This window comes from Condylostylus longicornis, unplaced genomic scaffold (assembly GCF_029603195.1).
Source record: "Condylostylus longicornis isolate FDR11 unplaced genomic scaffold, ASM2960319v2 ptg000119l, whole genome shotgun sequence".
NCBI classification, from domain to species: Eukaryota; Metazoa; Arthropoda; class Insecta; order Diptera; family Dolichopodidae; genus Condylostylus; species Condylostylus longicornis.
The window spans coordinates 1,442,089-1,467,007 of record NW_026578087.1 but is presented as its reverse complement, the minus strand read 5'-3'; the positions used below and the strand labels follow the sequence as shown (position 1 = coordinate 1,467,007).

The window sequence follows — 24,919 nt, the reverse complement described above, 5'->3', positions numbered from 1 at the left end:
ATAAGAAATGAATATCTTTAATGTTAAATAACATAATTAATTCTTCTTTTATCTATTTATTAAAATACACCATAAAAGGATATAATTTTATGATTCACTATTTTTCATAGTACTCACATTCAACTACATTTTAGAACTTGAGTTGTTTCCTTCTGTCAACGTTATCATAATTAATTTAAGCTTTATACAACCAAATTAATTAACTTTATTTATACAATATGATTGATGTTATATAAATTAGCTTCTATATTAAAATAATGTCGATAGTAAAATTAATCATAATATAATTTAACGTTTTGTAAATGGTGTAAACAATTCATTCATTGTATACCAAATAATATCGTATATGAATTGATATATCAATTAATTAATATCATAAATCTGTAAATGAAAAGAAAATTCTATATTTAGTAATCGTATATTTTAAAGCCATTTTGTTTTAACATAACATTTATTTCAATATTAAGTTTCTAACAGTTAGTCAATAATGATTTCTGAAATATTATAACAGCTTCAATTTATGCATAATAATAATATACATGCATATAATTATCAAAAAATTAAAGATATTTTCAAATATATAAAAGTAATCGTTCAAAATTATTGCATGGTGCAATATGATAATTTATAAATGCTGAGAATAGAATTCGTTTCCTCATTTCTTCATTATCAATATTACATACGAGTACATACATATATAATTCAACATTCTTTTCTTTATTAAAATTTTTCAATCTATAAAATTTACATATGTATTAAAATACTTCTTATTTTTCGTTATTATTATATGGAAATTCAAAATGCAATAAATTATGCAAATTTTCCTGTTAAAATAATTTATATTGATTTACAAATATACATGTATACAAAAAATCAATATACTGCAGTTATTTGATTATTTACTATTATTTACTTTTTTATATTTACTATTATTTACTTTTTCACATACTCTTTAAATCCTTCAAATTGATACTATTATTGTATAATATTCGTAATAAAACATCACACTATATTAATTAAATATGTATGTATGTTAATTTAAACAACTAAGTATGTAAACTGACAATTATGGTATTTGACTGTTCCGATTTTATTTGGTTCTCTTAAATTCTCTTAAATTTAATTACCGTCGGTAAAGTGAGGCCAATTCAACTTCAAAATGCGGTCCATCATTCTGCTTACATGAAAAAATCGATTGAGATTATTAAAATTTGAAAATTTTTTCATAGATAATATTCATATTATTTGTCAAAACAAAACAATCAATCGAAAGTTAGTTGAAAATGTCATTTCCTCTCGTAAGTAGGTAATGTAATAAACCCGAGCGGGCCATACTAATGCTCACATAGTACATATTTGCCCACACACCACAAAAATTTCCGAACGGTTGCCTTAAAGCAATAGTTTTCACCGTTATTTAAGATTCAAACCAATTTTAAAAATTAAATAATATGAAACTGTATAATCGAAATTTAAAAATCGAAAACAAACAATATAGTGTAAAAATATCAAAGTTCAATCATTATATTATTGGTATCAATTTAACCTACATTACTGCATACATTTCGATTCTTACAAATTCTTTATTAAGGAACAAGAATGACCAAAATTAATTGTAGAGTACATGTCTAATATTAAGGGTTTATATATGTGTATATATACACTTAATATGTGTATATATTTTATTAACAATTTTTTGTAAAAATCCTGTGTGTAATTGAATAAAAAATACACGAAACTACTTTGTTAATTTATACATAACAATAATTTATATAAATATACATAATATGTAAGTATAAATAACAAGAAAAATGATCATTATATATTTTTAACAACCTCCATAAAATTTATGCTAATTTTTATTAATATAATTTTCAAGTAGTTTTCTGTATTGCAAGGATAACAGCATGTCTTTCTCTTTCTCTTTAATTTTTTTTTCATTAAAAGCTTAATAGGTAATAAAAGTACATGTCATATAATATATAGATATATTAATATGTATATACATTTTATAAAACAATTACTGTATATATTTGTATATTTATTTGTATCGATACATTTTATCGATACGAGCTCACCTTTTTCGTATTTAACATTCAAGGAGTTTTTTTACAAATTTTTTGTCCAAAATAATATGTTGTATAAATATGTATATGTTTATTATGTGTACATGTATGTATATAACTACATTTATAAATAAATTTATCTAAAATATTCTCTTAAAACATATACATATACGTATATATATATACACATAGAGTATAACTTCAAGGATATTAATAAACAAAATCTAATATAATTCAAAACGGTTCAGTTACGTGCTACTTATACATATATAGCGTGCTCTATATTAATCTGCCTATATTATGAATATCCAAAAAGAAAAATAAGGAAAAAAGACGGAAATTATAGTATGGTAGACCTCTGAAAGGCGTAAACTATTATATTTTCTTACAAAATAAATTTGTATAATGTTAGTTTTCTTTAACTACCGTAATATTTTAAATAGATTTTACACAAATTTCATTTTATATTGTAAATACCAACAACTTTCTTATTAACTCTAATTTTAAGTGAATTATTATAGAACCAAGTACATATTAGATTTATTCCATTAAATTTTAAATTAATATTATATTACATACATAGATCTTAATTAATTTTACCAGCAAGTTAAAATATTTCATCATCACAATTCTTATAATGCAAAAATTATAAATAAAAATTTTTATTAATTAACAAAAATAATGAAATAACCTTAATTTGATTTATTCTATACCTTTAAAAATGAGTTGAAATTTGTCAAGAACGATTTTTAAAACTGTTAACAGTAGCTGTCAACGTCAAATTGGCTTATATTTTGTTTGTCAATTTTCCTGTAAATAAACGTCATAAGCTCCTTTAAAGTTATACAATAGCATTTGGGTTCGTCTGCTTTGGTTTTTATAATTTTTCTAGTAAATGTTACAAAATATGAACATGTGTGTTTAAAAATTTACATCTTCAATATTTAAAAAATCTATTTAACCCAATAAAACCAATAAACCATTAAGTAATGTTCATAAAAAACTAGAACAAATTACCTGTATTAGAAAGTTTTGACACGAGTTCGGGATCACCCTATGAACATATTATTTATAACAATCATTATTCACAGTTAAACGTAATAACAATAAACTAGAAAACAAGGTAGGTGTATGAGGTCACTATTATGCACCACTAACCTACTTAGGATACCAGGTTAAATAGTATTATGTATTTATACATTAACAAAAATAATTGATATTTCAAAGTTACTTTAGCCTTCTATAATATTTGAAACACAAATGTATTTACGTTTTATTAACTGAGTAACATTAATTTAAATAAAATGAAAGTTTTAACAGTATATCTGGTATGTTAAATCACCCTAAACAAAGAGCTTTTATTTTATTTTTTTTTTTCAAAACCTAATTTAACTTCAGCAAATTATGAAACTGTACATAAAATTTATACACAAATTACATATTAAATATAGCCTTGTATTTTACTTAATATACACCTATATTGTTTATATTCGCTCTTTGTTTATTATGCAATAGTATTAACATACGACAATTACGTACAAACAATTATTTTTCTTTTATTATTTTATTAATTATTTTTCCCAAATAAACCAAGAACAATTGAAAGATGTTTAAAAAAAATTTTAGTCGTTGAACGTAGATTTTACAGTTGAATTTGGGTTTGCATTTCTCACTGTTAGAAATAACAAGACGTATAAAGATTTATGAAATAACGTGTAGGTAACGTAGGTAACTCTTACCGATAAGCATATGAGCATAATAATTCAAACTCATGTTATACATATACATACTTATAGAGAATCTTATTATATTGATTAAATTTTTTTTATTTTTAATTAAAACAAAAATAATATAAAATATAAATTTAATAATTTTAGGACTGGAGGTGGCAGCATGTTGGGTGATGTTAACATATCCGCTATATTGGATTCCTTCAGTGTTAGTTATGATAAAAGAGTAAGACCCAATTATAGAGGTACGTAATTTTGCGTAAAAATATTATTATTATTTGATAATTAAAATGAAATATAAAATAAATGCTTTTAAATATATTGTAAAAACAGTTTTTTGGCTAAGGTTTGGGAATTAAGAATATAAATATTTTTTCACATAAAAAATAAATATACGAAATATTGTATTACAATATTACAATAAATTTTCAAATAATACGACGGAGAACTTTCATTTAGAATAATAAAACGAATATGTCGAAAATAATAAGGGTGACTTCTTTATGATTTATTATTATTATTTTGATTTGTCTGTCTTAATGAATATTAGTGTTTTTAGAGATAGATTTAATAAAATCTTGTTTTATGAAATATAATATCTTATATAATGTATAAATCAGGAAAATTTAATCAAATATAAAATCTTATAAAAAATCACATTAAGTGAATGAGTTATTTATCAACATATTTGACTTTAAAAAGCAAGTCAAAATATTAAATTTCTGTCAAAAATACAAAAGTAAATGTCGAAATACCTTTTTGAATATGCGCTAAGTTTGACAATTGAAATTAAATTTTTATTTAAAAATATCGTTATAAAAATTTTTTAGATTGATAACTCTAATAATATGTACCATAATTAAATCGACTAAAATATTTTATTAAATTAAATTTGTCAAAGATTGTCCATTTAAAATATTATACTTTCAAAAATTGACAGACATTTGCGTAGTATTTTATACACGTAACAATTTTAAGCTAAAGTCAGAGCAAGATCCGTATGTGAATATAGAATTTCAGCAAAAGTCATCTTTGACTATATTATTTTTCTTATCTTTAAAATATTATTTTTTTTTATAATATTTATTAATCATCTTATGAAAAAAGTTTTAAGGAATGCAAAAAGGCATCTATACATATAAACGTATATATGTATAAATGCTCTTATATTGATATATAACAATTTTTAGAAAAAAAATAAAACGAATGATATTTTATATTCATAAAAGTATAGTTTAAAAAAACATATTATATATATATGTATATATATATAAATATAATATATATACATACATATATATATATAAAATTATAATCTTAAAATAATATTTATTTTCGAAGCAAATATCCAAATATATTTTTTTAATATTTTTGATTTTTATGTTTGATGTTTTCATTTATGTTAATATTTTACATTAATATTTTTACTTATATAATATAAATTTAATATTAACTAAAATACCTCTATATATATAATATTTATTTTTACATAAATTTAATTATAAATATTTATGTATATGCATTTATACATATTATAAAATACATAATATATGTACAAATATGTTTTTGAAAATATTTAAATCAACGTATTTTGGTTAGATTATTTTTTATATATTATGAACGATTTTATATTATAAATTTAACTTCATATAATAAAGACGTTTTTGTTTAATTTTTTATTTTTTTAGAACAAAATTTTATTTTTAATAAATTTACGAAAAATTATTTTAATTTTATTTTTTGTAAATTACAATTATTTTTTTTACCCTTTAAATTGTAAATATACACATGACATTTGAAAAAAATATTAGCAAAATGAAAATTAATACTCAGGAAAGAATTACGAAATTATTAATATTAGGATGACGATATGAATGAAAAACAGAGCCCAGAAATGTTTTCTCAACAAATGGATCTCAAGCTATAGAGATTTTTATAAATGCAAATTTTCGCTATATATCACCATATACTGCGTTTATGCAAAGTTCTTATGTTTTGAAACAACCGGACAAATTAAATAACGCAGACGACAAGGCAAGATAGTTTCGGAAAGTAGATAAGACAAGATAGTTTCAGAAAGTATTATGAATATGACTCAAGTTATTAAAATGAATTAAAAATTTATTGTAATATAATTGTAATTGTAACTTAAAAATAGTTTATTGTGAATGTGACAGAAGAAAAATCACGACCGTACTGACTATGAATAAGTCATAAGCATTTAAAATAGAAAGGCAAAACGCTTCAGTTCAAACGTAAATTGTTATGTTCGAAAATTCGAAATTCAAGATATTGCATATAATAAGTTTTTTTAAAGCTTTTTATGCTTATACAATCAAAATATTCAATAATTTCAATAAAATTAAATTCATTTTGCTAATTTATAGAAATGAACAAAATTCTGGTTTGTTTTACCTTTAACTATTGTTATTTTTCATTTTCGAATTTTATTTAATTGTATATGTATTTTTTGGTTTTTTTTTTTTTTAATTAACAAAATACACAACTTACATAAATAATATTTTGTTAAGGAAAATTCGATAAAATGAAAAACTTAATAAAATTTTATACATATACTCTGTAATATATTTATATATAGAATGTGAATGAATATATTTAATTAAAAAATTAAAATTATAATAAAAAAAAGCAACGATATAAAAATTTATAAACATTTTTTTTTTAATAATAAACATATATATATACACAGTGTGTAATAAATATTTTAATATTTAATATATATATATATATATATAAATATATATAATTTTCTTTCTTTTGTTATTAATTTTTTTTTTTAATAATATTGTCTGCTAGTGTAGACTCCACTCCATGAAACTATTTTTGTCTATTATATCCGTGTTTCAGGACCTCCGGTTGAAGTTGGAGTCACCATGTATGTGCTATCGATCAGCTCGCTGTCAGAAGTCAAAATGGTACAAATAAGACCATGTACCTTTTTTTTGATTTTTTTTCTTTTATTTTTTTTTCCAAATATAAATACTTTAAAAAATATTTTTATAATTTTACATAGTAATCTTATTTTAAAAATATACAATTAATATTTTAATTTTAATTCTAATTTATATTTTTATGTTTGAAAAAAGAAATTAATATAAATATTTAAAAAAAAAAATATTTTAATAATTATTTTTCCTATATATTCTAAAATTTTAAGAATTTTAATTTTGTTTGTTTTTTTATTTTTTCATTTGGTTTGTCTTTTTGATTCTGTATGCGTTTTTTGATAATTAAACTTTTTACTTAAATTCTTATTTTTTTTTTTTTTTGAATTATGTGATCGTCTGAATGACTCCTATTAGTTTAATGTATACCTAATATTATAATATTCGTTTGTTTTTTTTGTTTTTCGAAAGTATATACTTATATATTCCAATAATTTATTGCTTAAACTGTTACGTTTCAATTATATTAAAATAAAAACTTAATAAAATATATTTTTTTTATACATAATCTGTTCATATTGTTTTTTCTTAGCTTAAAACTTTGTTTAAAAAAAAAAAACAAAAAAAAAACATTAAAAATTCAAATATATTTTTTAATTTTTTTATTTTTCTCTTTAACTCAAATATATATTTACAATTTAAAAACATTAATTAGTTTTTTCTTGTTTTTTCAACATTATATTTTAAAAATTCTAAGAAACTAAACAATTTGTATAACAATATATAATAAGTTCATTGATTGATTAGTAAAAGTTTTCATCATGAATCTTATAATGTCCATTTTTTCTAACTTATCTTATCGGATTAATACATAAATTCTATAAAGTAAAGAGTATGCATTCCCTTTATATAACATTTTCATAATTATTTTTATTATAATTAAATAAAAATATAAATTAAGTTTGTCTTTTAAGAATAGAACAACAGAAAAGTAAAACAGATACTTTTCTATAACATCAATTTCAAATATTAAAAATAATTAATTTTTATTTAAAATGCATTTACATACATTTCACACTTATTGAAAATATATTATGTGAGTATAACATATAGTTTCGATTGAATTTTAATTTCAAAATTTCAATTGAGTTTATATTTGCAGAAAAATATTTTTAGTTAGCAAACCATAATTCCCAACTTTTCCATATACTTGTTATAAATTTGTCATTTCAATAACCTCAATTATTTCAATAAGGTCTCAGCTTTCAATTTAAGTATAATATAATCTTATTTGGATAACAAGCAAAAATAATTGTTTTGTAAAATCTTAATTTAATCATTTCAAGCAAGTCATCATATATTTTATTTTATCCTATTTTATCCTATTTATTAAATTATATATATATATATATATAATTTAATTTTTTTTCTAATAAAATTTTCAAAAATAAAAGTTTTACTTAAATATAAATAGATGGAAATCATATATATAACAATATTCTTATCTTTCAAAATAATTTTGAATTTAATAATAAAATTCAAACTATAATTCTAAATTTTATTCAAATCTCTTATACATTTAATTTTATATAAATAAAAGCGATAACCATTATACATATAATAATATAAAAATGTTTCTATATTATACTATCAAAAACGCACATTTCAATATTGCATTTTTCACAATCCCTTTTTACATATTATTATATGAAAATAAGTTTAATATAACGAAATATATTCAATCCATATATATATATACTTTACTATATTTCTCCTATATACCATGTTTCTATTATATACTCTTAGACGTATAATATATATATATAATGAAATTTTTGTTTTCATAAACATAATGTTTAAATAAACTAAATTTTTTTTATCATATAATTGTGTACCGTGGTTTAAAAACTGCTGTAATATTAAAGCTTATTCTGAATATCGAATCACTAACTGATAGCGATATTAAATCGTAAGAGCTTCAAAAGCTTTAATATAGACACAAATGATTTGTATGAACAGATTTGGGTTTACAATTATAATATTGAACTTTTTACAATAATTATTACTATCACTTAGTGATTCAATATTCGATAATTAGAATAAGCCTCATTGTTTTGATATTAAATTCAATAATTTAACTCATATAAACTGAATTATTTATTTATACAATATTACTGCAATTTTGAAAACAGGACAATACTTCTTATATAGATATAATACATATTAAATATTTCTATATACCATTTCCTAAATTTTCATGTTATATACATACTTATATAGAGTTAAAATTTTATCATAAAACATATACTCGTAACAATTTTTATGAATATTTTTTTTTGCAATTTTTGTTTTATACATATTTGATCTTTAACAACGTAACTTTTTTATTCATTTCAAAAAACACAAAAAAAATATATATAATAATTTAAAATACATAGTTTAAATATTCTGCATCGTGCTGTAAGTTTTTTTATATATTTTATATAATATTTAATTTTGCTAAAAAGTATACTTAAGTTTACATATACATATTAAAAAAAATATATTTTAGCAAAAGGTACACATACATTAAATTTTGCGTTTTTTTACTTTTTATAATTTACAATTAAAGAAATACGATAAAGGAAATCTATGAAAAAAAAAATTTCAAAAGAAATAAATTTTGTACACTTGATATTTTTTATACATTTTATAATTGAATAATATAATTAATATAAGTGAGTACCAAATCAAAACATTTAAACACTATAATATACTCTTAAAAACCCATATATTTATTATAATTTATTTTGCAAAATTTGTTATTATATATACCTATTTATTATATTTAATTATTATTATTTAATTATTAATAATTAATTTAATTAAACATTTATTATTACTATATTTTTATTAACATATATTTATATAATATTTAATAAAAATCTTAATATTTGCGTTAATTCTTTTCTTAAATTTTCTCGTATATATACAAATTTATATATAATTCAAATAATTTCCTATAAGGAGGTTTAAAAAGGTTTTTGCTATTTTATAATTTTATCTTTTTTTTCAATTATTTTACATACTATATATTATAGTATATATAATGTATAGCAAATATATAATAATACAATTTCATGGTTTAATAAAAAAGTACAAATATCTTTATATAAAATTAATATACAAACAAAAACATTACAATATTGTAGTTATTCACCCCTTTTGGGGAAAAAAGTCGCAATTTATTTTTATTTTCCAATTTTAGTTCTTATAGTTTTAATTTTCATTTAATTTTTTACATTATATATACAAAGGGGATTAAGTTAATGGAGACGACTTTTAATTTATTTTATACAAAAAAAAAATTGAATCATTTAAATATTTGACCATAAAATTGTGTATACAACATAATATAATAAAATTAGACAAAGAAAATTAACATTATATGTTATATACTAAATATCTTATAAATAATATCTTTTATACATATATACATACATTTATATAAAATATATATAAAATAATATAAGTACAATATCTTTATGTATGCTCTTTTTTTTAATTCTCTTTGTTTGTTTTTGTTATAAAAACAAATTTTACAAAGTTGATTTGGTTTTCATTCATGATGCACCCTTCAGAAAATTTTGTCCAAAATGAAAATATTATGGAAAATTGATCTAAAAATAAAAGAAAGAATTAAAAAAATAATATCAGAACCAGACTGTATAATTTATTTTATTATAAAAAAAAAAGGATTTGGAATAAAAAATTTAAAGCAAAATATCAAAATAAATTACCAAAAACGAACCATCAGAGAAATTCAATATACTTATACCTTTATATAATGTATTGTATATGCATTGTGTATACGTTATTCTTGTTCTTATTTTCTATATATATATTTCCTATTTATATTATGTTATATTAATATTTAATATAAAGAATAAATACAAAAAAAAAATTAAAACAAAAAAATTAAATTAAAAAAAAACAAAACCAAAAAAAAAAAATTATAAAACTTAGAGAACTATCATACAAATATGTTGCAGGTCCCCCAGTGGAAGTTGGCGTAACAATGTATGTCCTCAGTATCAGTTCGGTTTCGGAAGTTCTCATGGTACATAAAATATTAAAAACAAAAAAAAATTAATATATTATTTGTTCTTTTCATTTTGTTTTTCAATTGTATTATTTTTCATTTAGACATTTCTTTATATTTCTTCAATTAAATTTTTAAATTAAAAATTATTTAAATTTCAAATGAAATAAAAAATTTTTTATTTTTCAAATTTTTAGTTTAACATTTCTTAATTTTTTTTTTAATTCATTTTTAACAAAAAAATAAGTAAAAAAATAAATTGAAGATTGATTTCAACTACTTATATTTTGCAATTATTTCTTAAAAGTTGTTTTTAATAAACATAAGTTTCAAACTTAAAGTACATATTTAAAAGAAAAAATAAACAGAAAAATCATTTTATTTTAATATTTTATATGATGGACTGAGTATCGGATCACTAAATAATAATGATATTCATCGCAAAAGTTGCAAAAACTTTTTTATAAACACAAATCATTTGCAAGAATATGTTTGTATTTACAATAATAATATCGAATCTTTTACGATAATTATTATTATTATTTAATGATCCGATACTCAGAATAAACCCCAATATTGAAAACATACATAATATTGTAAAATTACTATTTACGTTATATTAAAACAAAACTACAACCGCGTTACATAATTGGATTTTAATATTAAAGTTTGAAACTTAAAACTCGAACAACTCCAAATATCATTTCCATATAAGCATAAATTTACGTGCAAAACAAAAAAATACACTGCAAAAATGTTTGCGTGCAAAAAATTATGAACTTTATGGGATGATATTAGTAAAAAAATTTGCTTTTTCATTATCTATATATATATATATATACATTTATATTTTAAATAAAACAAAATTTCAAAAAAATTACCTCTAAATGTTGTTTTCTTAAAAAAAAATATCAAATAAATCTGTTTTTATTTCGTATATATTAATTTTAGTTTTTGTTGGTTTTTCCATTTTGATCAGAAATTTTCATATATAATTTTTGGTTTAATCATTCCAATACTAATCTTATTCATAAATTTTATTAAAAATGTGATTATTATTTTATTTTTTTATCCAATTTGAACAAAATTTTCTTGCATCCCATTTTTTCAATTCATTTGATAATTGAATATATAAAAAAGAAGAGCCATTTTTTGTTTTATAATTTTTTATTCATCACAGTCTTTGTTGCAAAAGTATATCTAAAACAAAAAGAACAAAATTATAAAATATAAAATCAAAAATTTACTTAAATTTAACGTAATAATAATATAAAACTATTTTTTGTAAATGTTTTTTTTTAATAAAAATTTACCTACATAATTTTTTTTTTTTGTTATACCACAAATGAAACAAAAAAACATATTTTTTTAAACGGCTTTTGCGGTACATACATTCGCTGTGCTCACATAAGTAAAATTATTTGCATTGTACTTTCTATATACTTCAATATTTTGTATAATGTAAATAAATTTTTCATAAATCTGCGGTTATATACATTTTTTATTTGATTTTATCCACCCTCTAACATCATGTTAAACTTCTCAAAAAAGTAATAATTTAATTCCCAACTTTAATAAGTTCGCGTTAATTTTATAATTTCAATTGGCTTGACATTTAGCTATTATGAGTGACGTATTAGAAATACATAGTGATGTGAACTATCATATAAAAACTGTCAGTTTATTAGTAATTTTTTCTACTACTTTTTTCATTCTCTACTTTTTCCACATGAACTATCGAAGAACAAGTAATTTTTTTGAGATAATACTTTCTTATAAATATGTAATACACATGTAGCTCTTGTAAAAGAATTTTTTGTAGCAGATATTTTAGTAAGATTTTCTCTGAAAATTTTACGTTTAGTATAAATGGAGTAAGGTAGTATTTGTATGATCAAAGTTAAAATCGCATTGCTTTTCCACTGAGTCCGTCCGTGGACATGTTTACAAAACTTCTACACTTCTGCTCAAAGTCCTAAATATGTAATTTTTCACGTAATTATATTAGCAAATCAGAAGTGTCTCTTAAATTCTATACAAACGCCAAAAAGCAGTGGGTTCCTCTGCCGCGGCATAGCATATTTGAACTTTAAAAAAATAAAATGGTCGTTAAAATTTACCGTTAACGTTAAATTTAAAGTAACCGTCTTTCCAAATTTTTGATGTCAAATTTTAAACGACTTTTAACATAAATAGTTCATTTCAGTAGAAGAACATTTTTTTACCCCTCCACCTCCTTTTAAGTTATCGCCTTTCGAACTTTTTAAAATTTGATGTTTTCGCAACTTATATTTTCGAAACTGTACGCCTTTTCAAATTTCTATAAATGCAGAAAGCTAAAAAATATAATTATTTTTTTTTTAATTCATGCAATTAAACTTTGAAATCGAACATTATGTTGACTCCTTTTGAATTTTTTTTTTTGGCTTTATTTCAAAGACTTGATAAATTGTTCATCCTAAATGTACGCAATCCTTAAAATGGTTTCGTATGCGAATGAAAGTAATTTGAATAATATAGTGTAGGTATAGATACATAGATTGTTTTAAAAGCAGTATTTCTATTATGCTTGAAGAGAAAAGTACTACTTTACAAACCATTGTTTTGAATAATTTTAATTTAATTTTTTTTCTTAATATCCTGTTGCCGTTTCATGTAAATTGCGGTGAAAAATTACATTATATTAAGAAATATTGTAAAATGTAAACCACTTTCATTCAAAAATTATTGAAAGTTTAACATAGTTAGGGCGTGTTTTATATATTAACAATTATTAAAAAAACAAAAAAAAATATGTTTTTTTGGTATTTTTTTTTTATTTAAAAAAAATAAAATGTTCAAGTTTGTTCATTAAAAATGAAACAAAACAAACAAATATAAAACAACATTAAATTTTACACAATACAAATATATGAAGCAGTCCTGAATACTAAGACTGCGCGCATGGTAATTTAATTTACTTCATAAAATACAAATATAAAAAAGGAGTACCTAATTAATTTTTTTTTTATATTAAATGCCAGGCATAAAAATATGACATTTTCATATACAATATTCTAATTATAAAAATTTAAAAAAAAACTATTGAATTTAAATAACACGCTATTAATATTGTATAATTATATAAATAGAATGTTCTCAGTGTATATTTATTCTTGTATAAAATCTTATTATGTGTGTTCGTAAACAAATATATTAATATATTTATATAATATTTAAATGAATTAAAATTTATTTATATATGCATATATACATTTATACATATAAATATATACATATATAAATTTTTAAATAATTTATGTAGCATTCGTGAAGCCGATAAGTTTCGAATATTCTAAAATAAGCGGATTTTTTATACGATATTTTTATGAATTTATTAAAATTCTTAAATTTTTAATCAAATATTTATTAATAATGATTTTTATATCAATTATTTTACGTCATAAAATATCATAACCTTTCTCTTCTTTTTTAATTAGACAAATAGTTTTTATTTGACAGATTCTGTCAAAATTTTCAAATTAATTTAATGCGATGCTACATAAGTTTTCATATATTTATTCATACATATGCATAATATATAAGAATTGAAAAAATAAATTTGTTTTAAATTTGCCATCTTATTACAAAATATATTATTATGTTATACAGTATATACATAATATGTGTGTAAAGTTTATTTGAGTATAATATTTATATATTATAATAAAACAATTTTAACAAATTTTTTGTGTACCTTAATTTTTTTTTTTCATTTTATTTTTGGCAAAAACTGGTTATATAATTAGGTTGTTTGAAATATCAAATGGATTTTATATATGTATATATATATACAATATTGATTATATATAATTAAAATTTTTACGTTTTGCAAAAATTTTTACTGTACACTTGTAAGGAGATAATATCATTCTTTATACATAAATTATTTAAAATGTGACAATAGCGCCTTTTTTAATATTTTTTTCATCTTTCTTTCTTTTTTCAACTTTTATTCCAACATCTTATATTGGCTTTGTGTCTATCTTAAAAATTATATACTATATGTACATATATAATTTAATAATTTTTTGAACTTATAATAATTATTATAGAACAATCTATATAATCTTCCCTAAAAGTCAATGAAGATTTTAATATACACATACATACTAATAAAAATATTAACTTTTTTTATGCTATTTGATATATACTCGTAAAATATGTAATTGTATATATAAAGCAAATAATATTTACATAATTAAAAGAAATACACAATACAAATAAAAAGAAGCAATATGTTTGTAATATTATCAGATTATATACTAAAATTAAAATTATAGTTAACGAAAATTGAAAAACTGGTACAAAACGTATATAACAAAACTGGCACACTTTTTGATATCTTTTAGATTCACTTAAAGTGAAAATCATTTCAGAATATATTTGATTCTGAGTGCAAGACGCGCTCATTTCTCTCATGAAAGTTCATCACCTCATCTGAAAGTGTTGAACCTATTTTTTTTATTTTATTCCATTTCAAAATTTAAAATAAAATTTTACGTCACTTTCTTGAAGTATAAAATGATATTTTCAAAAAAATCTGTACTTAAGTTGAAATTGATTCAACTTTTTCAGAGAGAGAGACAAACTGCTGTAAAAATATAGGAAATAAGAGAAAATCAAATTTTCATACAAAATATATGCGCGCGCATTACTTTGATATACTTGAGACGAACCAATGCATTCACCTTAAACTAAACATACATTATACATATATACAAATTTTGATTTTAAATATATGAAATTAATAAAATTTTTCTATATATCAGTTAGTTATAACATATTTATTTATATGTAGTAATTATTAAATGAATAACACTTTTGCAACAATTTTTTTTTGCAAATTTCTTGTAAACGTCAAAGTTAATTGCAACTACTTAAGCATTTGCGTTTTATCCCATGCTATTTACAAGAGTGTGCTTTCTTCATATAAAATTTTCCATTTTATATACCGTAAAATTTATTTTAGGTAAATTCGCAATATATGCGAGTAGATACACATACTGCTTCCCAAAAATATTAAAAATATAAGTAAATAATGACATATATAATATTATATAATATAATTGATGTAAATAACAAGTCATAAAAACAATAAACAATAATTCAGAACACAATTTAACAAAATTATTTTTTGCATAGTCACGCAAAAACGAAAAAATACCAGTTAAAAAAACTTTCAATTAATAAACAAAATTTAAATAATAAATAAGCACTCAATATAAATATTAATTATTAATAATATATTTATGCAAACTTTAAAAACTTAAATCTTTACCAATAATTAAAAATCAAATTCCTTTCACCCAAAGCAAATAAGGAATTTTCATTATTTAATTAAAAATTTAATAAAAATAATCCAATTACGCTTCTACAATAAAATAAAAATTCAAAAATCACGAAATTCAAATAAAATTTTTTGCACTGAACAATCTTATGGGTAGCGCAATATGGCACACACATTTTACATCAATCAAACATAGTGTATACATCCGTTTGCAAAGTAAAAGAAATTTTCAGAAATCGATTAATTAATCATCGATAACGAAAACTCTTCAATGGTATACTCAAAATTTTTAATTTTGTTTTAAAATCATTTAAAAATAAACTATATTTTTTATGTCATCATTCATCACCAGCCATATATTCAAGTACATTACAATATATACATACATTAAAATTTTCGATTATTATTTAAATCATTTTTGCATCTCAAAGTATAATTTATTCGAATTCCAATTACGATATGAATGTATATATGTATGTTGTACATTTATAATTTTATTATATATGTATAACTAACACATATGAAACAAAATAATTTTATCAATACTTCAGATAATTTCAATGTTATGTTCCAATAAATTGTCATGTTCAATTGACAATTAGTAATTTAAACAAATTTTCTGAAAAGTAGTGGCGCTCAAAATTATTAATATAATATATACAACTGCGTTACTGATTTAATAATTTATTTAAACCTGTATATTTACTTCAAATTTAATTATTTTAAATTCGATATTGAATACTAGTAATATACCTGTTATGATATATAGGAATAATGCAAGCGCTCATTAATAAACTTTCACTTAAAAAATACATAAGTATGTATATTCGATTAAAAAGTATATTGAAACAAAACTATATTTTCGAATCAATTTTGACTTTTGATAATGCACTAAAGGTGATTACATTAGTACGTCACCTTAAAACTATCTACTTTTAAAGACGGTCTCATTTCTCTCATGAAGGTTCATTTTTTTGTCTGAAAATGCTTATGTCATTTTTTTTTTGATATTATTTTGATATTTTTTGACAAGTTGTATTTTCAAAATTTTCAACAACATTTTCAAAAACGTTCATATTTAAGTTGAAGTTGATTCAAGTTTTTCAGAGAACAAAAAGATGCGCAGAAAACATAGAAAATGACAGAAATTCAAATTTTCATACAAAATATATGAGCGCGCATTACTTCGGTGCATGTGATAAATCGAACCAATAGATTCGCCTTAAAAATATATTTAATTTTATACCCGTTTAAACATAACCTTATATAATTTATTTTATTATTTCCTTTTCATTTTATTTAAATTTTTTTTATCCATATCATGTTAACATTATTTTTTTTGACAATGAATATACTTATATTTTAAATAAACTTCTTATATACTAGTTCTTTATGTGAGTATTTTCATATAAAAAGAAAAAAAAATAAACTAAATCAATTTTATTTACTCTTTCCTTCATATATATGTACATGAAATATGCTGCTAACAAACATCATATTTTCTATATATAAATGTACTTAACTGCTGCAACTGTAAATATGAATAATTTTAAGCTTTACTTTATTAATTAAATTTGAAATTGATTTCAAAAATATAAAAATTTTATTTTTCCTTAAAGAAAAGTTTTTTTTTTATATTATATACAAAAAAAATATAAATATAACATTATAATGACCATAGATATAGAAAACCTATGAAGAGCGAAGGACCAGAGTGGAAACCAAATCAAAAAAAAAATATATTTATTTGCTTGTTTTACCTTTTTACCTCATTATTTGTTAAAAATTAATTAAAAAAGAAATAATTAAAAAAGAAATAAAAAATAGCATTTTCTACAGAACATGATGAAAAAAACGTACGTACGTAAATCTAGTAGAACAACAATAATATAGCATTATTGGTAACACTTATAGTTATTACAGAAGATAGCATTCAAAATTCTTGTAGAATACACGCATTTTTTAAGCGATCATAAAAAAAAATAAAAAAAAAAACCAAACCATAATAATAAATTTTTGCAATTCAAATTGAAATTTATTATTATTATCACAAATTCGATGCCTTTTACACATCATATTAAACCTATCTATGATAAAATTAAATAAAATTTGACATAAAAATTTGACATTTCTTTACGAAATTTCAGTCAAAATTTATTTTGTATTCGGTAGATAATGTAAAATTTTTTTATTTCTTTATTTTTCATCAGACAAATCAAATTCAGACATCGCAAATTCCGAAATTAAAATATTATACATCAATTATATAGAATCTTAGATTCAATTTTAGATTTAATTTGAAGTGTGACAGGCAACTGAAATAAAATAAAGTCACAATAGGACGTGACCCTTTGCTGGATTTCAATCAATCAATGAAATATCAAATATACAATTAAAGCGATTATATTTGATTTATTAAAAATATTTCTCTACTATTTGCATACAAACACATATACACAAACAAATAAGATAAAAAGTGTAGTATGTATTTAGATAGATGTATATTTTTAATTTCTTAATTTTATTCCCGTTTATAAAATGAATACAAAATGTTTTAATTATTTTCAAATTTTAATATTCCCTTCAATTCTCTTGTCAGATTTATTTGTGAATTTCCTTTATTTTTTTCAATTTTGATTTCTGGTTTTTTATTAATTTTTGATTTATATATTAAAATTATTTCTTTATTTAATTATAAATATACTTTTTTGAAATTTACATTAAATACAATACATAAGAAATGATACAAAAAAAGTAAAAAAAAAATAAAATTAAAATACAATCCTAAAATAACGGAAACTTACAAAGTGTACAAAATTATTTTACCTTATTTATATGTATATCAAACAATTTTAGCACAACTTAGAAATTCGACTTCATATAAAACTTATAGATAGCTTTATAATGTATTGCTAGTATATTAAGAACTGGATGTATATTTGATTAATTGTGTTTGTAAAATGCTTTGCATGTTGCTTAAAATGCTTTATTTTTGCATGAATTTAAAACAAAGATTTGGTTTTTAATTTATTTTTAAATAATATAACTTTTGAAATAGAATATTTTTAGGATCTGTTATATATTTTCAATGATAAAGAAAATAATTTTTTTGCAAATACATAGTAACATATATATATATATATATACAATATATAAGAATACAGAATAAATAATTAGCAAAATATTGAGTTTAGAAATATCTGTTCTATATACCGAATCGACTTCGATAATATTCACAATTTAATAATTTTAACTCGGATTTGTCAAAAGTAAAATTTCTCTCTGACATTAATTTAAATTTTTTTTAACATTTATAATTTCGCTGAAATACTGAATTGAAAACTACAAAAAACAAAATTTTTTGTAATTAAAAAAAAGAAAATTAATAGAATTTTATTTTTTACTTAAATGTCATTTTCATTTTATGTTCGGAATTCTAAAGTCAGAGAGCGCTACTAAATTTTAATTACAAAACTGTCTTGAGGAAACTGTCTTATAATTCGCAAAATTTCGAATATGAATGTATAAAATAAATAATAACAAATATGAAAATATAATATAAATATGGAATTATAAAATAGGTGTTAGACAGTTTTTCTAATAATTACAAATAAACTTAAGAAAGTTATTAAAATTGTGAACTTTTGAAATATTCTCAATATTGTCAAACTTATATTACATTTTAATGTCAACAATAAATATTTTAAATAAATAATATTAAAATATTACAGTAATAAATATGTACATATTATATAATATTTTATTTGAAATATATAAAATAATAATATATAAATAATGGTATAATATGCACAAAATATTCAATTTAATATATACAAAGCATGAGGTTTAAGAAAATATATAGCAACTATATTATATTATAATTGATTATAAATAACTTGAAAATGAACGCATACGCCATCTATATTTAATCATTTTCCTATAAAATAAACTATATTAATTATTTCTAGATTTCTTTTTTTTTTTATTTAATAATCTTATTAAAAAAAAATAACGGAATGGAGCAATTATAACAATTTGTTTTTTATATAGACAATTAAAATATAATTATTTTCCAAAATATATATGTAATATATATTTTATATACAGCTATTAATGATATATCATTTATATATAATTAATTTTCCTCATAATATATCAATTTTATATATTAAAAATTTACAAGCATATTATATAATATTATCTAATTTAATGTTGCAGGTTTGAATATTATAAAAAATGAAATTCAATATCAAATATAATTCTTAAAAATTTTTTTAAATATATTTATATTTTTTTTTCATATATTTTACACATTACATATATTATTCTGTGATTCTTCTGTAGTATATGAAAAAAGAGGAGAGATATAAACGTTTTCAAAATGCAACGAAATTTTAATAGCAATTCATTATCTTACTATACAATTTTAAATTACATACATATGTATATATTTTATGTATAACCATATATACTTAATATATATATTTGTATATATAGTAGTTGTACTTATTTCAAAACTAAAATATAGTAAGAATATTGAAATTTATTTAGAGCATTTAACTTTACGTTATACATATACGCATTTAAAGTGTCTCGTATGGGAATATGTCAAACTATGATAGATTTAATTGCAATATTTTAGATAAACATTGTAATTACATAAATAAATACATAACATAACATATATATATATAATATTATATGCTATATATTATATTATACAAAATTATATATAAATTCAATTTAATTTACTTAAAAGTGACATAATACAGATAAAATTGTATCCTGCATACTGCAACAGTAATTTTACATACCTATGATGTATTTATGTAGTTCAAAACTTTTACGCATTTTTCAATATTTTTCCTGTTTTAGCTGAATAAATGTTAATCGTTTATGGTAAATTCAATTTTAACCTTTAAAATTTTTATTACACAAATTTCTATAACTTTGCTACAAAATTCCAACAAATTTCAAATATTAAAATTAAATGCCAAAATAATTCGCAAAATTCATTTGTTGTAGCTTAAAAATATTATTTCCACCTAACGGAATAAAGTAAATCAATTACACAGATCATCTACGCTTTTGTTCGAGTTAGTGTAGTTATACTCAGTTTTGACTACTTATAAATAGTTTGTACACATAAATGAAACGCAAATAATTTTAACTCTTGAATTATAAAATACATATAGCTTGTTCCTTATCACATATTGTATTACATTTTATATATTAGAGTATAGAGACTTTCATTTATGCTAAGCAAAATGTTCAAATACTTATACATGTAACATAAACTGTTATATTAAAAAATAAAACTATCATAGTTTTTGTTGCCATCTATTGTGATTTTTAATTTTAAATATGTATAAAAATCTGTATATAAATAATCATATATAATTATGCTCCAAATAAAACTTAAAATCTTACGTTGCAAAACCAAAAAAAGAAATTCAACAAAAAGCTGCATCAAAACAAATGTTGCTACAAGTTCGCCGGTTCGTTTTTTATGCGCGGATGTGGTTATTTATAAAAAAAATAAAAAATATAGAACAGTTCACCGAAAAAAAAAAATTTTTTTACACTTCATTTAAAATAATATTATATACAATAAAAATAATTTAAATTCAATTTCAATATATTCAATTTATACATACTTGCATAATATATATATATGTATTGATCTATATGTATATATATTATATATATACAAAATCTATATATATATATATTATGCACAACTTTCATTTAATTTCAACTCTTTTTAAACAGTTACAGTTATTCAAAAGTATATATATATGAGGCAAAACCTACATATATATTAGACATTTAATTATTTAATTTATACACGCATACATTTATATAAAATGTATATATTATTTAAAATATATATATATACATATACATACTTCAAATTATATAAATATATAATTATTTCAAAAAAAAATAAACAATATTTGACACTTTTTCATTTTTTTTCAACTATTATAAAATGCTTTTTTTGGAAAAATCTCCAACAAACGAGCTAGAGACGCTCGGAATTTTCCATCTCAATTAAGCTACTATATTTGCGTATATACATAATATATATATTTTATAAAATTACCTCTTCTATATGTATTTAATAAAAGAAAAAAAAAAAAGAAGCAAACTTTGAGAAACATTGTTTTAGCAAATGAAGTAATATTATACGTATAACAGTTATTAATAAATATTTTGCCAAAATCAAAATTTCTAGATTTTAAATTTATTTAAAGAGATTTTATTATTGTTTTATTTATAATTAAATATTTTTACACTTATATATTCACATATATTTTTTTCATGTATATAAAAAAGCTCGTATAACAAAAAGTGTTTTTTAATTTTTTAAATATTTTTAAATGTTAAAATTATGTTTCTCAAATTTTAGTATTATAATATTGGATTTTTAGTGTGCCTCTTTTAGTGTTCAAAGTTAAATCAATCAATTTGAATTTTGATTTCAAAATTTTGATTTTTAATTATTTTTCTACTGTTCTTTTTTATTGTATTATTATTGTTTTCTTTTGATTTTCATTTATTACGCTAACAAAAACTAATACTTTTAATTTTATTTTTTCAATTTTTCTTTTTCCATATTACTTGTAAACAATAATTGGGTATGGTATTCTAAAAGTTCTAATTTTTTCTGTTTTTTTTTCAATCCTATATTTTGTTTATTAAATTTCAATTTTTAATTTGAATTTTTTGTTTTTATTTATGTAAATTCAAAAAAATCTAAATTTTTAAAATCAAAAACAAAAAAATTATAATACAAAAGTAATCAAATCTAAAAAATTTTTTTATTTCTTTTTTTTTTTTAACTAAAATAATAAATAAAATAAAAAAACATGATTTTCATTATAACAATTCAATTGTTATAATTCAAAATGTCAAAAATGTCGGATTTAAATGTCAAAATAAAAAAAATTCTACAATCGTTCAAAAAAATTAATCACGAAAAAAAAAACTTGATACTTACAAATCAAAATAAAACAAAAAAAAAAAAAACATTTTCAAAATAAAAAAAAAATTAACAAAAAAAAAACACAAAAACTATATATATAGGACTTCACATTGGACTTTTATTTTCGTCAATTTTGGACCGATCCTCGTTTAGCGTATAGAAAACGACCGGGCGTTGAAACGTTATCAGTTGGATCAGAGTTCATTAAAAACATATGGGTACCTGACACCTTTTTTGTAAACGAAAAACAATCATATTTTCATATTGCAACTACCAGCAATGAATTCATTCGAGTTCATCATTCTGGTTCAATTACAAGAAGTATTCGGTAAGAAAATTTCAAAAAAAAAAAATCAAAAAAAAAAATATACACAAATTAATGACACCACTTTCTATATAGTATGTAAAAAAAAAAAACAATTAAAAAATAAACCAATTTTTTTTATTCTTAATAAATATTGTAATTTTATTGTATACCATTTAAATATTATTTGTGAATTGCTTATTATAGTAAAAAATTAATGTATAAGAAAATATTTTTATTATATATATAGAGTAATTACATATTTATATATATAATAATTATGTATATATTAATTAAAATGTTATATTTTTATGTTTTACTGCAGTAATAATGTTTTTTTTTTATATTTTTTTTTAAATAACACTTAATTTTTTGATAAGTGAGATCAGTTGTTTACACTTATATATATACAAAAGATTCTATATATTACAAACATTATACACACACATGTAATACATAAACACATAATATACTTATACACAATATGCGAAAATCCGAAACGACAACACATACTAAAAAAAAAAAAAACAAATAATAAATTCAAGAAATATTGTTGTACATTTATAAAATTAAGATTTTCATTCAACAACAACATTATATTTGACACAATTAAACAACAACAACAGCAACACTCATATAAATATTTTTTAATAAAAATCTTTTAAGATGCTTTAAAAAAACAATTGACTTCATCAAAAGATTTATTATTTTTCTCCTAATATATATAAGTATATAATAAAATAATATCAATAATGACGGTCACACGGATTTATGGAGAGAACCTCTCTTTATTCCTATAGTATATTATATTTGAAGTAAATTTGCCTTGTTTAAAAAATATGCTTTGTTTTTTAAACTTCTGCTGGTGAATGCTTACTATTAAAAAAAGGGTATCCTTTTGAAGAACAATATTTTAAAAAAAACTTATATTAAGAAATTTTCTAATTACATATTTACATCCATATATGTACATCCGTATTTATAAAACTTATCAAGCGAAAAATAGTTTTGCTAGGTATACAAAACACAAAAAATTAAACTCTTATCCGATTATTAACTTTCTGTTAGTGCAATTAAAGAATAAATAATCAGCACGACTATCATGAATTCCGTTCATTACTAAAATTCTGATTATTATTATTACTAAAATTCTGATTCAAATAACAGAATTATTTTAGCTCTATTCGAAAAATTCGTAATAGAGCAATAATAAATTGCGTTCGTAATAAAAATAAATGTCAAGTCTACAAAAGAAATAATTTTACGTATTGCAAGCACTTTAAAGGCAGTCGTCTTTAATTTTTAAATTTTGGATTTTTTCTTTTAAGGTTGAATTCCTCTAACACAGCTACCATGAAGTGAAATTCATATTTGCTAGAAAAACGTCTTTTCTATTTTTCAAATATATTCAAATAATAAAAAAACGGATATTGATTTTCACACTGCCATTGGTGCTGCCATTGAAGATTAATCTCTACGAGTGATTAGGAATAGTAATTTAAGATTCCACGAGTG

At 20.0% G+C, this 24,919-nt stretch overlaps 1 protein-coding gene and 1 long non-coding RNA gene across 14 annotated transcripts in view; one reads left to right on the top strand and one right to left on the bottom strand.

Moving 5' to 3' along the window:
* Nucleotides 1–24,919, top strand: part of LOC129614807 (gamma-aminobutyric acid receptor subunit beta) — a 73,474-nt gene that overhangs the window by 9,707 nt on the left and 38,848 nt on the right. For 8 of the 13 annotated variants that reach the window (XM_055529692.1, XM_055529693.1, XM_055529691.1 and 5 more), the window contains 3 exons: nucleotides 3,944–4,041; nucleotides 6,665–6,732; nucleotides 23,202–23,428. In XM_055529692.1, the coding sequence (XP_055385667.1) occupies nucleotides 3,944–4,041; nucleotides 6,665–6,732; nucleotides 23,202–23,428 (393 nt within the window). Of the gene's footprint in view, nucleotides 1–3,943; nucleotides 4,042–6,664; nucleotides 6,733–10,733; nucleotides 10,802–23,201; nucleotides 23,429–24,919 lie in introns of all 13 variants that reach the window. The other 5 variants (XM_055529698.1, XM_055529696.1, XM_055529688.1 and 2 more) reach the window with 1 other exon arrangement.
* Nucleotides 9,936–11,847, bottom strand: LOC129614809 (uncharacterized). The gene is made up of 3 exons (XR_008697401.1): nucleotides 11,665–11,847; nucleotides 10,721–10,795; nucleotides 9,936–10,361 (listed from the first exon to the last, which is right to left on the bottom strand). It is a non-coding gene; the product is annotated as an uncharacterized LOC129614809 (long non-coding RNA).